General features: G+C 45.4%; 1 protein-coding gene across 4 annotated transcripts; it reads right to left on the bottom strand.

The window, feature by feature from the left end:
- Positions 1-1,226: 1,226 nt before the first annotated feature.
- On the bottom strand, positions 1,227-14,033 carry LOC133376870 (acyl-coenzyme A amino acid N-acyltransferase 2-like). 4 transcript variants are annotated; one of them, XM_061609762.1, is made up of 4 exons: positions 13,684-14,033; positions 9,801-10,280; positions 6,005-6,207; positions 1,227-4,350 (listed from the first exon to the last, which is right to left on the bottom strand). In XM_061609762.1, exons 2-4 carry the CDS (start codon positions 10,255-10,257, stop codon positions 3,754-3,756), a joined length of 1,257 nt encoding a protein of 418 aa, XP_061465746.1. In that variant the 5' UTR covers positions 10,258-10,280; positions 13,684-14,033; the 3' UTR covers positions 1,227-3,753. The 4 variants fall into 4 exon arrangements, with proteins under 4 accessions (XP_061465746.1, XP_061465748.1, XP_061465747.1 ...); XM_061609764.1 differs by having other exon boundaries at positions 13,709-14,033; XM_061609763.1 differs by having other exon boundaries at positions 13,865-14,033.
- Positions 14,034-14,534: the final 501 nt, after the last annotated feature.

Here is a 14,534-nt window from a genome sequence, read left to right as displayed (position 1 = left end):
GGCTCCATCTGTGTATTGGAGGTGTGTGGGTATTGTTACCGGTGCAGGCCCGGATTGGTGGGCACTGCTGGTGTTTCCAAAGGTGCTTGGGGGTATGTCTGCCATTTCACACAATTTTTTGGTTGTGTGTCTTCTACCCTCCCCTCCTGGCCTGAGCACATATATATAATAAGGCAGCCATTCTTCCGGCATAGCAACACCTTCTCCTGCCCCCCTAGTATAATTAGGATTACTGTGCCTGTTATCTGTTTATACAGGCAATTAACACAATTAACCTTGACAGAACTTAGTAGATATATTTAGGACAGCAGAGTGCAGCTTTAAATATTCACCATAATAACACACTTCTGCAAGAATGGGGAACTTGTGGTCCTCTAGATATTGTTGGATTACAAGAGGGGTGGCAAATCTTGTGGGCCTCCATATGCTGTGGAATCCAACTCTTGTCAGCCTCAGCCATTAGGGATGATGGGAACTGTAGTCCAACAACATCAGGAAGACCACAGGTTCCCCCCAAAGACTACAACTCCCATCATCCCTGACTATTGGTTCTGCTGACTGGGGTTGATAGGAGTTGGAGACCAACATCTGGAGGGGCACAAGCTCTCTATCCAAGCAAGAAAGGGTTTTTGTGGAGGTGGTGGCGATGATGATTAAATCTCTAGCAGTGATTAGTTTAGCTGTTGTGCTGTCATGGAGGGGTGGAGTGGGCAGATGGGTCTCTGATTGCTATTGGATGAAGGTTTTAGAGAAAGGTAAGGCAGCCAGAAGGGCTGAGGGAAAGAAGAGATCTCAGAAGTTAGCAGCCAAAGAGCTGTTGTGGGGCCTAGAAAAAGAGACTGAGGTGTGGGATCAAGGAATGAGAAGAGCAAAAGGCCAGGGGGAGGAGCCTGAGAAGGTGAAGGAAAACAGAGAAATGACAAAGGTGCATATGAACAGGAGCTGGAGAGGTGAGGAAAGTTAACATTCAACATGTTGATTTGGCTGTGTTTAGCCCAAATATGATAAACTGAAGGTTTGTCCTTAACTGTAAAAAGTAAGGCACCAAGGCCAGCTCATATCCTTATTTTATTTTTTAGAGAGGTAGTCTTGTTAGTCTGCTGCAGCAAAAAAGTGTCCATGAACACTTAAGCCATAATAAAAGTGCTAGCCTTTAAGGTGCCACAGCCTTATTTTAATGATTCTTTCTTTCTATATTCTAAGAAAGATTGCAGCTTCACAAAACATAACTGCCATAAATGTCTGTCTTTTATTGGAATGTTTTAAAAACGGCAGCAAAGGCCTCTGCCTTTTTGATCTCAAGTGAGCCTTAGAAGCAGTGTTGCTGATGTACAAATCAGCTCCCTGGGGGCATCTGGTGGACAAAGAGAGAAGATACAAAAACTCAAGTTAAATGCCTCATATTGCATATATGGCTGGGAAATAAAATCCCTTAGATGTACAAAGTAAAGTGACAGTTGCTATGCAACAACTATTAATAGTACAATCCTATGCATGTTTACTCAGAAAGTAAGTCCCACTAAATTAAATGGGATTTAGCTCCTGGTAGATGGGATTAGGGTTGCAGCCTGGGTGTCAGTTCTTCGTGACTTTCTTCCAAGCAATAAATGAAATGGTGGTAATGTCAGGCTTACAAAACACTTTTGCAGTGCCCACATGATGCTGCTGATATCAAAATGCCAGCACCGCGCAATTTAATCAGAATTGTCCCTTTCTGCAGAAAATCCAATAAAGGGGGGGGACCCTGTTGCCATGACCCTCGAAGCACCAGTAACTATCAGATTGTCTATTTAAAATGCATATTCTCATTCTTCACTTTCCTGTTTATCTGCCACATCTTCTTCCCTTTATCTCATCATTCACTGACAGACTCAATGGTCTTTATCAGCACTGCTCCACCATCTTTCTTTACTTTTTTCAGCTTAATGTTCTACACATTGGTTTGTTTCTCTTTGAACTAACTGTGCAATCTCTGCAAAGTGAATTAAAATCAAGATGGTCAGCCTTCAGAGGGGAAGGAACCTTGTATCTTATTCTGAAGCATAAATAATCACTGCTCCATCAAAACCTAAATTTGCTTTGGATATTGGTCTCACCTCCTCGTGTGCAACAAGTGGCCACAGTTATGTTCAGGCCTCTCTGATCACCACTGGACTTTCCTGATGGCTCTAAGTGCTTAACAACAGTTAGAAATGGTGCTACTAAGCAAGGCTGCACTGGTCTACTTGAATCCATTTTTGGTGGGCTGCCTGTAGCAGGTAGTGCTTAATTTAGGAAGGGGCTTGCTAGAGCCTTGGTAGAAAGCTTTCCCCCCCCCATTCATGGGTTGGCAACCTTTTTGAACCAGTGAGCACATTTGGAATGTTGAGGAAGTGCCATGGGCACCAGTCACAAAATGGCAAACAAGGCGCCCCCCCACCCCCCAGTCGGGGAAAAGGTACCTACATCAGCCACTGCCGTGCTTGCTCAGAGACAGGTCTTTGTACCTCTCCTTTGTTCAGAAAACTTGGGAGAATGGATGTCCAATCCTGGCATGCAGTGAAATGTTGGCATTTTTAAGGGGGCATTTTTAAGTGCTCAATGTAGGGGAGGCTCAGCCAGTGCAAACAGGAACTGAGGAGGAAGAGCAAGCAGTCTCTTGTGCAGTATGGATTTTTGAGGGGATTATTTACTAAGACCTTTTGCAGATCTTTCTTTTCCATGAGGCAATCTCCCATGGCTGAGGGTGCATGTAGTCTGCACAACCATAAGGGTAAAGCTGGACCAAGCACCCAAGATGTTTTCAAAGGAGCAGCACTCTGCCAGAAGAGAAGACACCAACTTCATGGAAAGACCCACCCGCCTGCCCTGCCCATGTGATTGGGCCGTTCACATGAAGATTCCATCTGTGTGGGCTTGCCTCAAGGAAAAACAGCTTAGTTCTTGCATCATCATAACTGATTCCTGTTTCATGTACAGGGATGTATTGCTTGGAATGGCCTCCCATTTTGGACTGCCTTCCAGGCAGATGCTACTGAATGTTCTTGAACTGCAGCTAGTCTGTAAGTATGATCATTGTGAGATTAAATTCAATATGAAAGGTGGGCAGTGGGAGGGCGGAGGAGAGGAAACAGTGTTGGCTGATTTACTAACACACTCTGCCTTAGAAACCAATGCAGAAGAGGCCTGCACAGCCCAGCTTGAATTCAAGCTGGGGATGCAAAGGGAGTGTACACTTAAGTGTTCTTCCGATTCTTTCTTTCCAGTCAAAAGTTGGCACATTTTAAATTTGGCACCTTTTTCTGTCACCTTTCCCTGTGATCTGGTCAATCGCTGTTTGTGTTTCCTTTATTTATTTAAATGTATATCTCACCCTTCCTCCCAAAGGAGCCTAGGACGGCAGTCGTGGTCTGTTTTATTTGTCATGGGCTAGCCTGGCAGAGGTTGAAATTTCCATCTCACCAAAACAGTTTAGAAGATATGGCAGAACGGGGAAAAATAGTGTCCCCATTTTACAGATGGGCAACTGCATCAAAGTGACACCAATCAACCTTACAGAAGCGTGAGACAGACAGAATGACTGAACGCAATTTCCAGAAGTCTATCACTGTGTCAGATTCTTAATACACATTTGTCTTTCTGATGAGGGCTCTAGAAATACCATGTTGCAAGGATATTCTCACTCCAGTCTGTCTCCTGTGTAGGGGCTGATTTATTTGATTGAGCCTGGAGGACGAGAAGAAGCTGTCTGAGCTGGCCTTTCTTCTTCTGTTATTACAAATTGCTCTTTCCAACTGGCCCAAGATGAAGCTCAAGAAATTTCTGGATCTCCTTCCAGGAGTGCTCTTGTGCTTTGGTGTGGGGCTCTGTTTCACCTCCCCAAAGCATAGCCAGGGAAGACCCACGGATGGTGGAACTGTAGCAAAGTGGGGATCCAGGGGGTTCCATGAGGTGCCCAGCCCCTGGATAAGACAGCAAGGTAACATTATTTTTCCCATACTTCTTTGCTCTGGCTATGGACATCTCAGCAAACGATTTGCTATTTATGCTTTGGTCATTTTCTCCCACCACAAAGAGCACATGCCCCCGAGCCTTCTCCGCAGGGATGGCAGACACTTGATGCTTTTCATCCTGAGGAACATCCAAGACATAGAGGGTGGCTATTGCTCCCATTTTAGTGATTAGAGTCTTTGCCGCAGGGTAGGGAACAGCAGGGATATAGATGTCGTGAAACCGGAGTGGTATGCCAATCAGAGCTGTGGCACCATTGATGCACACAACCGCCACTATGTGCTGTAAGAAGATACTCATGGCAAGTGCAATTTCTGCTCCTTTGGACAGCCCAATGACACCAAGTCCTGGGCCCCTTACCTGGAAGAAAAAACACACATATACCAATAGCTACTTCATCTGTGGTTTGAGAGGCTGTAATACAAACCCAGCTTTGTAAAAAGGAAGGGCCTTATGTGCTGTGATGTGTTTATTCAGAAGTAAGAGTGGTTCTACACATTTGTGCAGAGTGCATTAGTAGACTGAGATGGTAGAATGCTGGATTGTACCACATCAGACTACATGTAGCACTTTCTAACTGGGTGTTTCCATACTGGGGCCTTTCAGTGCTGCTTTTGGTAATTAAAATGATGGCTCCGCACAGCACTTAATAGAGTGACATATTATTTGGGAATGCTCTTATCTGTAGCCTAGATCCTTTTTATTCACAATACGTCCCATTCAGCAAAGCTAGTGAGTGGTTTCCTCCTTGCAGGTTCTGCCTCTTTTATTGCTTCCTGTTCAGCATGGTTGTAGGGAATTAGTGATGAATTACCCCTTTAATCAGAATTGACTAACCTGAATCACAATTCCCATGCTCCCTGATCATTGGCTGTGCTGGATGGGACTGATGGGAGATTGAGTCCAATAACAACCTAGAGGACCACAGGTGTCCCACCTCTGACTTAAATAGTCAACTTCTGTTCCCCACAAAGTGTGTGTGTGTCATTGTTTTGATTTATTTTATAGTGAGAGGGCAATGTTTTGCTATTAAAAGAAAAAGGAAATTTCGAATTGGATGGTGGGGCCTCTGACCATCCCTAATAACATTTCTCTTTTGTCATTGTCTTTGGAGTGGCAGTTTTTAGCCAAATCTATTCCAGAAGCCAGCGGCTGGTTGGATGAAGTGAAGCACAATAAACATACAAAGACAAAATGATACTTGGAGATTCTGATGTACAACATGAAATGGGGGAACTACTTAGCACTAATTATGTTAGTCCAACTTTATGTGATTGAGGGTATGTCATTATCTGTTCTAGGGGTGGAGGACCTCTGGCCCACAGGCCACTTTGCCCTGAGAGGCCATTTTCCCCAAACCATAGCCTCCTGTCAATCAGCTAACAACACTGATGGACAGGTGACATCAGTTGATGAGTGGAAGAGCAGGGTTCCATTCTGTACTTGCTGTGCCTACCAGTTCCCCACAGGCCACCTGTCAATCAGCTGACATCACTCTGATGGGCAGGTGACATCAGCGGATGAACAGTGGGTTAAATTCTGCTCAAACCCCTGCAGTGAGCAGGACTGAACTCCTTGCTCATCAGCTGACAAGCAGAGATTTCATTCCTGCTTGGTGCTGCTTCACCAGTGCATTCCTTGCGGGATAACCTGCTGGCTCCCCCCACCCTGTAGATCAATTTTGACAGGTAGGCAGGACTACCCACGATCAGTCTCTTGACATCATAATGCTATCATATGATTGACAGATGGGTAGACTGCAGGGTTGGCCTGCAAGAGTAGGGGAAGATAAATATCTGCCTACCAGCAGAAAACATCCCCCACTTCTGAACTATTCTGATCTCTATGGCCCCACTATATTTTTCCTGTCCTCTCCAGCAGAGGGTACTGTGACACTTCTGACTGAATCATTTTGGTTGCTGCTGATATATAGCAGAAGTTATTGTGGAACAGGAGATTCTTAGTTGTAGTGCCTTGTAGTGATATAGAAGAAAACATATTCTCTCAAACATACCTTAGGATGTTTTAAGAGCAGTATGGATGCTTCCTCAAAATATTCCAGATCCACTTCTATCAGGGTCTGTGGTAGGTCATCATATGCAAAGAAAGCCAGAGCTAAAACAGCAAAGCCTTTACTGGCCAGTAAGCTAGCTCGAAACTCAATGAGGCCTCCAGACCCACCAAAAAGGTCAATCACCCCTGGAAATGGCCCGGGCCCTGCAGAAGGATCAGAGAAACAGAAACTAAGCATGAGAGAAGAACAAAGAGCAGTCATTTGTAACCAAAAATATACAAAGGGTAAAAAAAAAACATTTAAAATACTGTGATATCACATATACACATAATGTTAACAATGCTAAGATGTTTATAAAGTTATAGGAAAAGTGTGATGGGGATTTTTTATATACAAACAATAAGCAAAATGCATTCTTTTATAAAGCTATAAAGGTTTATAATATTCTAATAGTTTAGTAGCCAGCCAGAACCTTTTTCTTTTCAGAGCTGTCTTCCCTGACTGTGCTGAGATGTATGGCACAGCTTGAACTCTATAAGATAACACTGAGCAGACACTGAACATTCCTGTACTCTCCAAGACATAGAAAGGATTGCATTAACTGAAATGCTTAGCTCATAGTGAAAGTGTACTGGTATGTGAAGTTCTGAACATTTCCAAATTGACTAGAACATAATGCAGTGCCTATGCAATGTCTATGCAATGCTGATGTGTAACCTCCTGATTTGTTAATGCTAAAGTCTTTGTCCTGGAATGTATAAAAACCCAGGCAAGCAGTGCCATGTTGCAGCTCTCCACCAACATCATGGGGGAATGACCGTGCGGACGTAACCATTAAAGGACTAACTTTGCTGCAAGCCTGTGTCTTCAATTTCATCTAGGACCCCGGTCCAATGAATCCCAGAATTCCCCGTCAAAGTGTACAAAGGTGTTTTGAAAACACTTAAATATCCTAAACTTATTGGAGACATAGTCATACTGGAGTATGGAAATGAAAATAACAATTCAGACGGTAAAATGAGTTTCAGCTTTGTAGTCTTCTTCGATAGCTTAGATACAGTGAACAGTAATCTACCTCTTTTGTAGTTCAATGAGACAACTCAGGCTTGTATTCATCCACACTCGTGTCCACAGGAGAGAAAATCAGGGGTGATGTAAAGAGACACAGGACTAGGCATCTTAATTTTCTAGCCAAAGCAAAATAGTTACTTTAACTTTATTCTGAATAAGACCCTTGCTGTCTCCATCCCTCCCCAAATACCCCCTGTGAGTTAAGTAGGCACATCACGAGGTCTCCAAGGCTATGTGTGTGGGGAGGAAGTGTTGATGGCCTTAGAGACTGCAGTTACTCCCTGCACTGTTTTTCATACTGTTGGAAAAAGATGCAAATAACCCTTAAGTTGCCTTCTGGAATCAACACCCTTCTCTAATTAACCATACAAAGTTTTTTAGGGGACTGCTGATGTTACGGGTTCAAAATGTTCCACTGATGTTGCTACAGTTAGGCTTGAGTGTTGATTGGGTTTTTTTACTAGGTAGCAGAACCTTTGAAAGTGTGGATTTTTAAACCTTGTGCTTTATCCATGAAATAAAGGTGCTCCAAATTAAAAGTTACTTTGTTGTGCCTCTTGTCATTTTCATCTACCCTATTCATTGGTCAGAACCAGAGATCATGTTACAGGGGTCAGTGACTTGCAGTGTTCCCCTGAAATTCCCCTTGCCTCACAGAAGCAGTAAGGTAAATGTAGAAAGCATCCTGCATATGACTTGGGAGGGGGGGAGGGGGGCAGGTCAGATCAGGAAAATTGGCCTTTGCCAGGCAGAGTAAAAGGCACTAGTGAGGGCCGCCGAGCCTAAAGCTCACCTTCGTTTTCGGCTACTCTATACTTGTGGCGGCTTTGCCTCCTTAATCATAGTTGAGGAGGCCTGTGTTCACATATAATGCTAAGCTGTGGTTAACAGTAACCAAAGTTTATAACCAGTTACAAACCCTGGTTAGTATATGGACACACACCCTTTAACTATAGTTAATAAACCATAGTTAAGTCACGGGACTGGGTTCAGGCAATAAACTTTAACTATGGTTAACTCAACCTTGGTTTGTAAACCATGGCTTAGCATTATGTGCAAACCAGACCTAAATGTAGTCACATTTATATGTCTAAGCATTCTCTTGAATCTGCTGCACAAGGCTTCATATGTAAAAAATTGCACATGAATGTGAATGAATACAAGCCTGAACTGTCTCATTTGGTTATGTGAACTGACCCTCACCGTGGTTTCAAGGAAATGCAAAGGTCTTCCAGACATGCATGCTGCAATTGTGAAATCTGGGTATGTGCACCTGTTATCTCATATCCCACTTGATTCAGTGTGATCCAGCCTGCAAGCCAAAGCAGCATACTTCCAGCAGGTTGTTGGAATCAGATTCACACATTTTCCTCTTGATGGTCATATCAACACTCTAGCACATTTAAAGCACATGGCTTCCTCCCAAAAACCGTGGGAATTGTAGTTTGTTAAGGGTACTGAGAACTGTAGGTCTGTGAGGGGTAAACGACAGTTCCCAGGATTGTTTGAGTGTAAGACATGTGCTTTAAATGTACGATGTGGATGTTTGTGACCTGAATTTAGGAAGGCAGAGGACTTGTTGGATTTAGTTAAAGAAGTTACTGCATATCTGGTGAAGAGACTGGGGGAGAAATGCAATGGGTATTACTAATGCAATGGGTATTAGGCTGACCTCAGTCTAAGTTGGGGTGTATTTATTCATTCATTATTTTAAAAATATTTTTATACTGTGTGTGTGTACACACACACACACATATATACACACTAAGGGCTTTTGCCCCTGCGTGCTTTGCATGCCTATCCCAGCACCTCTAACCCCAGGAAGCCAGCCTTCCCTTACCAAACCCCCCACTGCCCCCAGGACTTGCCAAACTCCCCTTAGACCTGGACAACTCTCCCCCCCAGGTGGTCAAGCCTCCTCTCTTTCCCTTCTGTGAGGAGGAGGGAAACAGATGAGGGAGGCGGTTGGCCGAGGCGAACCACACAGGATTAGCTGGCCCACCCTGTCTGTTTACTCTGTGGCTTGCCTGGTCACTGCCTCACTTGCTTGCCTGCCATGGCCCCATCATGGCAGCATCACCCCTGCCATCTTGTTTGCTTGCCCCCCAATGCTCCCTGGTGGACCCGGTCCTGCTCGCCCCTCCACCATTGCTCCCCCCACTGCTGCCTCGCTCATCCTTTTGCCGCTACCACCCTGCTTGCTCCACTGTTGCTGCCCTGCTCACTGCCCCCCCCACTCACTTCCCCCCATACCTAGGCCTCCCCCAGACCTAGTCCACCTGCTGCCATGGATGGCTGTCTTCACACTCCATGACAGCAGCCAAAGAAAAAATATAGATATAGGAAGATATGTGGTTTCCATAAAATGGTACAGAACATATTGCAAATATTGTGTGCAAACAAAGTGCTTACTACACTGAGGGAAAGGAAGAACTGGAGGAGAGTTTCAGAAAGGATTGTGAAAGTGGCGGGTAGATGTGTGTGAAGAAGGGAAAAGTAGCGAATAGGCAAGGAACTGGGGTGTTGGGGAGGCTTCTCTTTATATTTATAAGCCAGAATGTCTTTTAGGGGTCTCTCACCTAGGCACTGATGATGCCCTAGCCTGCCTAGGTTCAAAACTAAGCACTGAACTCTCCCAGTCCAGACCATCCACTGAGTCATTCATCACTGTACGTAATCTCCTAGGGTGAGGGGAGGGGGAAAGAAAACAATTCAGTTTTCTTACCTGGTGGCAAGAAAAGGGCCCCCCGAACTCGGCCTGTCTTGATATGGAAACGTTCCACTCCAGGGGCTGCGTACCATCTCTCCACAGTGCAGGTAGCCAGCGGTGCCTCCTTGGGTAAAGGCACAACAGAGTCAAAGAGGCTGATCTGAACATGGAAAGGGCTGCCCATCACATCGCGTTTCATCAGTCTGTAGAACAGCTTCTCCGGCTTCAGGGAGCAGAAGAGACCCATGGACCAAACACCTGTGTAGTCACCGCCCAGAGCAGGAGCCTGCTTCACATCCACTTCCCCAGAGAGGTTCGCTTGGAAGAAGGCTCTGGATTCAAACTTCTCTCCCTTGTCATCTGTGAGTAATGCATGCAGCGTTACCAGCTGGGAGGGATGTAGGCCAGAGGCACGAATCGATACTGGTGAGTCGGCCAGTGAGCTTTTGGGGATGACAGTGAGACAGACCATGGCAGCCAGCACTTGGCAATAACCTGAGGAAAGGGAAGCGGTGACATTTATAGTAAAACCGTAAGAACTCATTGAGGAGGTGCTCAGCCTCCCTTCTCCCCCAAAAGCAATTTTTGCTCTTACTCTCTGGTTAAAGCTACTGCCATGTTATTTTGCCAGGCTTGAACCTGAGCAATACAGCCCTGTAGCATGTGGGAGTTTCTAGGGCTGAATGTGAAGTGGGCACACTAGTTGCTTCAAAAGCAGCCAGAATGGTTTTTCTAGCTGCGTTTTGAAGCAACACTGCCCTCTCCTGGCCGCACCTCCCTTCCCCACTGCTGACTTCTGGCCTTTCAGGAGCACCCCCAGTGAAGTGTTGGGCCAATCACTGTCTCTGCCTGGGCCTGCAGCAAATCGTTTCCATTGCCCATACCTGGAAGACAAAGGGGTCAATCTACCAATCAGTTGCGAAAACTCCAGCAAGCTGAACTAAAAACAAAACACACACTGGAGCTTATCTCATGAGGTTTTATGAGTAAAAAGAGGCAGAGTTTGACTAGCATTGTGTGTCCCCGTTTTGAGAAAAGAGAGGTGGAGATGCACTGGAACCAGCACAACAGCAAGTGTGTTTCTACCCTAAGATACTCAGCCAGCCCCCAACCTGGGCAGTCCCGTCCAGGAAGGGGGGAATTTCCTGCCTCCTCCTGAGAGTTTGGTGCTGGATGCTCAGCAAGCTACACAGTCAGTCGCCGACCTAAGCAGCCCATGAGAGGCAGTCTGGTGGAGTGACTGGAGTGTTAGACTAGGACTTGGGAGACCAGGATCCAAATCCCTACTCAGCCATTAAGCTCACTTTGGACCAGTCTCTGTTTCTTAGCCTAACCAACCTTACAGGGTTGTTGGGAGGATAAACTGGGGAGCGAGAAAAATGTTTTTGCCACCTTGTGCTCTTTGGAGGAAACATGGGAAATAAATGTAACAATATATAATAATACATTTGCTTTGATTCCATAGTATCTGGGAGAGTTTCATTTTCTTTTTTCTTGTTGAAGAGAAGCAGGGAAAGGTGCTTTTGTCACTGTCATCTCTCTCTTTTTGATTATTTATTTTAAAATTACTTTTGTTACATTTATATCCTGCCTTTCCTCCAAAGGGCTCAAGAGAGTATATACAGTTCTTACAGACACAGGGTTCTTAGTGACTGGCCTAAGATCATCCAGTGAGCTTTATGGCTGAGGGGACATTTAAACGTCCCCCTATCCTTGTCTAATACGTGAAGCACTGCACCATATTGGCTCTTTTATTTATTTTTAAAGTATTATTTTTCTGCATTCTGGAGCATACCCTAAGTACACAGAAACTCCTATCTTGTCTGTAGATGGCTGATTTCACTACCTTACTGGTTGAAGTGGAGCCACCATGATTGCTGTGACACAGGATGATGAAGAGAAGGTAAGGAAGCACATGAAGAAGTGTTGGAGAGGCCAGGGTCCTGGAATGTTTCCTGACACTGGCCCGCAGCGTAGTCTTCCTGACTGACTGGGTACATTATTGATAGGCTATTCACCTCTGTACTCTCTCTACACAAACCAATACTGGCTCAGGTCCAGCTGAAGTGACGGGATCATTCCTTCCCACCTGCTTAGGGAACATTCCCACCTGGGTAGGGAACATTTAATCTAGCCTACTTGCTTCTGGCAAGAAAGGTTTAAGTGCCCTCAGGCCAGTGCCCTCAGTCACCAGAAGGCCACTGTAGGAAAAACGGAGCCTAGTGTCGTGGAGATGTTCAATGGGAGCACTCAGGAGTAAAGTGTCATGGCCCTGTCAGAGGACTCATCAGATGAGGATGACTCGGGAGTAACAGCAGCAGACCCAGAAGCAGCAGACCCAGAAGGAGAAATGGAGGAAACTCCTGAGAACCCAGCTCCTTCTCCCCCTCAGCTGCAGAGCACCCCAGACACAGCTGAAGCCCTTCAGCCAGACGCAGACAGTGAACAGGAGACTCCCCCCTCACCTGCAGAACATAGACAACAGAAGGTCAGGCAGAAGAGGGGCAGGCCTGTCCACTTAAGGCCAAAACGCTGATGGCTCACACCTGCTGACAAACCTGCTCCTTAAAAGTCAAACCTTGGGTTCAGCTTGTTGCTGACTACAACATCAGGTGTGACTACTGTGTGTCTTCCTATTCCCTGAACTTTGACTTGGACTGATCTCTCGGCAAACTAGACCTGGACCTTCACTGACGTCTCTTCTGGATTTCTGGCTTGGCACGTAAGCTTTGAACGGCCTCTGCCCTTATCTTGCTTCCTCCTTGCTAGCCTGGCAGATTTATAGCCAAGCTGCCGGCTGAGGACTTACGGCCTGGCAATTACCAAGGAATCTCCAGCCCTACCTGCACCCCCACCGACACTGCTGTCTCAGTGAAGAGCTGACATAAAGATGGATGCCCATGAAGGCTGCAGTTCTAAACACACTTACTAAGGGACTCAACAGGACTTACTTCTGAGTAGATATAGTTAGGATTGTGCTGTTGGTATAGCTTGACTAGGGTTCCTCTGCAACGATATCAATATCAAAGCAGGGTTGGCAACCCCCTGCCTGTTAATGGGGCTGCTCCAAACTTCTTTACAGACTTGATCCTTCAATGCAGAGAGAGGTTTGACAAATGAGTAAGAGTTAAGAAGATTCTCTACCCTTTCCTGCCTACCCTGTGAGAGTGAGTGAGACCCTATCAGCACATAATTGCTCTGACATCTGCACTGGTTGCCGATTTGCTACCAGACCAAGTTCAAGGTTCGCTTTCCATGTTACGGGTTCCACATAGTACTTGTTCTGCTCTTGTAAGAAATAGATCCTTTAGTGTGGCAGTACCTACACTTTGGAACTCCCTGCCTATTTACTTTAGGCAGGCGCTTGATTGTACTCATTTTGGCACATGCTAACAACATTTTTGTTAAGGCAAGCCTACCCAGGTATGTTAGAAGCTATTATGTTTTTATCTGTTTTTAACTCATGGTTGGTTTTATTATTTTGAATGTTTTTATATACCTGTCTTTAACAGTTTTTGCCAATAATTTTATTGTTTAAATTCCTTCTATAAACTGCCTTGAGGTTTCTAACAATAAAGCAGTATATAAATGTTGTAAATAAAATACATAAATAGATTTCAGAGTGACCCTTGGATCTCTTTCCTCTTTTAGGCACAAAGGAATCTGCCTTAAATCGATACCATGGCCATTTGATACCATTTAGCTCATTTAGCTTTTTTGCTCTAATAGCATAACTTTACACTTGTTTACACTGACTTGCATTTGCCATTTTATCACCCATTCACTCAGTTTGTAGAGGTCCTTTTGGAGCTCTTCGCAATCCTTTTTTTTCAAAAAAAACCCCAACAACCCTGAACAATCTAATATCATCAACAAACTTTTCCACCTCACTACTCACCCCAAATTCTAGATCGCTTACGTACAAATTAAAAAGCACAGATCCACAAATCTTCTCTGCCCTTCAGCCAGCCAGACACTGGATTCTCCACTGTGACTTCAATGGCTCAGTGTTGAGGGAGAGCTGTACCAGCCCTTCCTCTCACCCGCTGTTCCAGGCTCACAGGAAGAGTGAACTGTACCTTGTAGGTCTCTCGTCTCTTTGGAAGAAGGGCCCAGCTAGTCAGTTGCGAAGGAGATCAGCCCAGAGTGGTGAACAATCGCTGCACGCCTCTCTCCCAGGCAGTGCCTCTGACCGGTTCGGGGCAGGATATAACGTAAGGGAGGAGCTGCATCTGCATCATGTGGCTTGGCGTCGGCTGCCTCTTAAAACAATTTGCCCCCGGTCTTTCTTGTTTTGGTTGTAACTGTGGGTTGGAACTACAGAGAGAGAAGGAGAAGTGAGACAACTGGCTCTGCGGAATTCATGAAAGATCATCCTTTCCACAGCCAAGCTTGTGTTACTCAAGCAGAGCATTAGCGGCATTAATAAAGGTCTGGGGGCATGGACGTCCACGGGCGGGGGGCAAAGGGCCTATTGCCCCTCACCTCTGGATGAACCATAACCCCCAGATCCCCAACTTTCTTTTTTTTAAAAAGACTACGTTTCTAGCATTTGTTGAACCTGAGATAGGAGGCAAAACGTACAGGCACATTTCTCATGTTTTGTGTGTTGTGAGAGAAAAACTAGCCTGCCCCACCTGCGGACACCCATGCACGGGCGGGGGTGCCGGAGGTCTGCCCCACTGCGCTGTGGCCCAGACACCAACTGCCTTTCCATTTCCTGGAGACATCTGGCATTCCAGCCACAGA

The sequence above is a fragment of the Rhineura floridana genome, chromosome 2, assembly GCF_030035675.1.
Source record: "Rhineura floridana isolate rRhiFlo1 chromosome 2, rRhiFlo1.hap2, whole genome shotgun sequence".
Classification (NCBI taxonomy): domain Eukaryota; kingdom Metazoa; phylum Chordata; class Lepidosauria; order Squamata; family Rhineuridae; genus Rhineura; species Rhineura floridana.
Note: the sequence above shows the minus strand (reverse complement) of the source record. Positions and strands in the feature narration are given on the sequence as shown.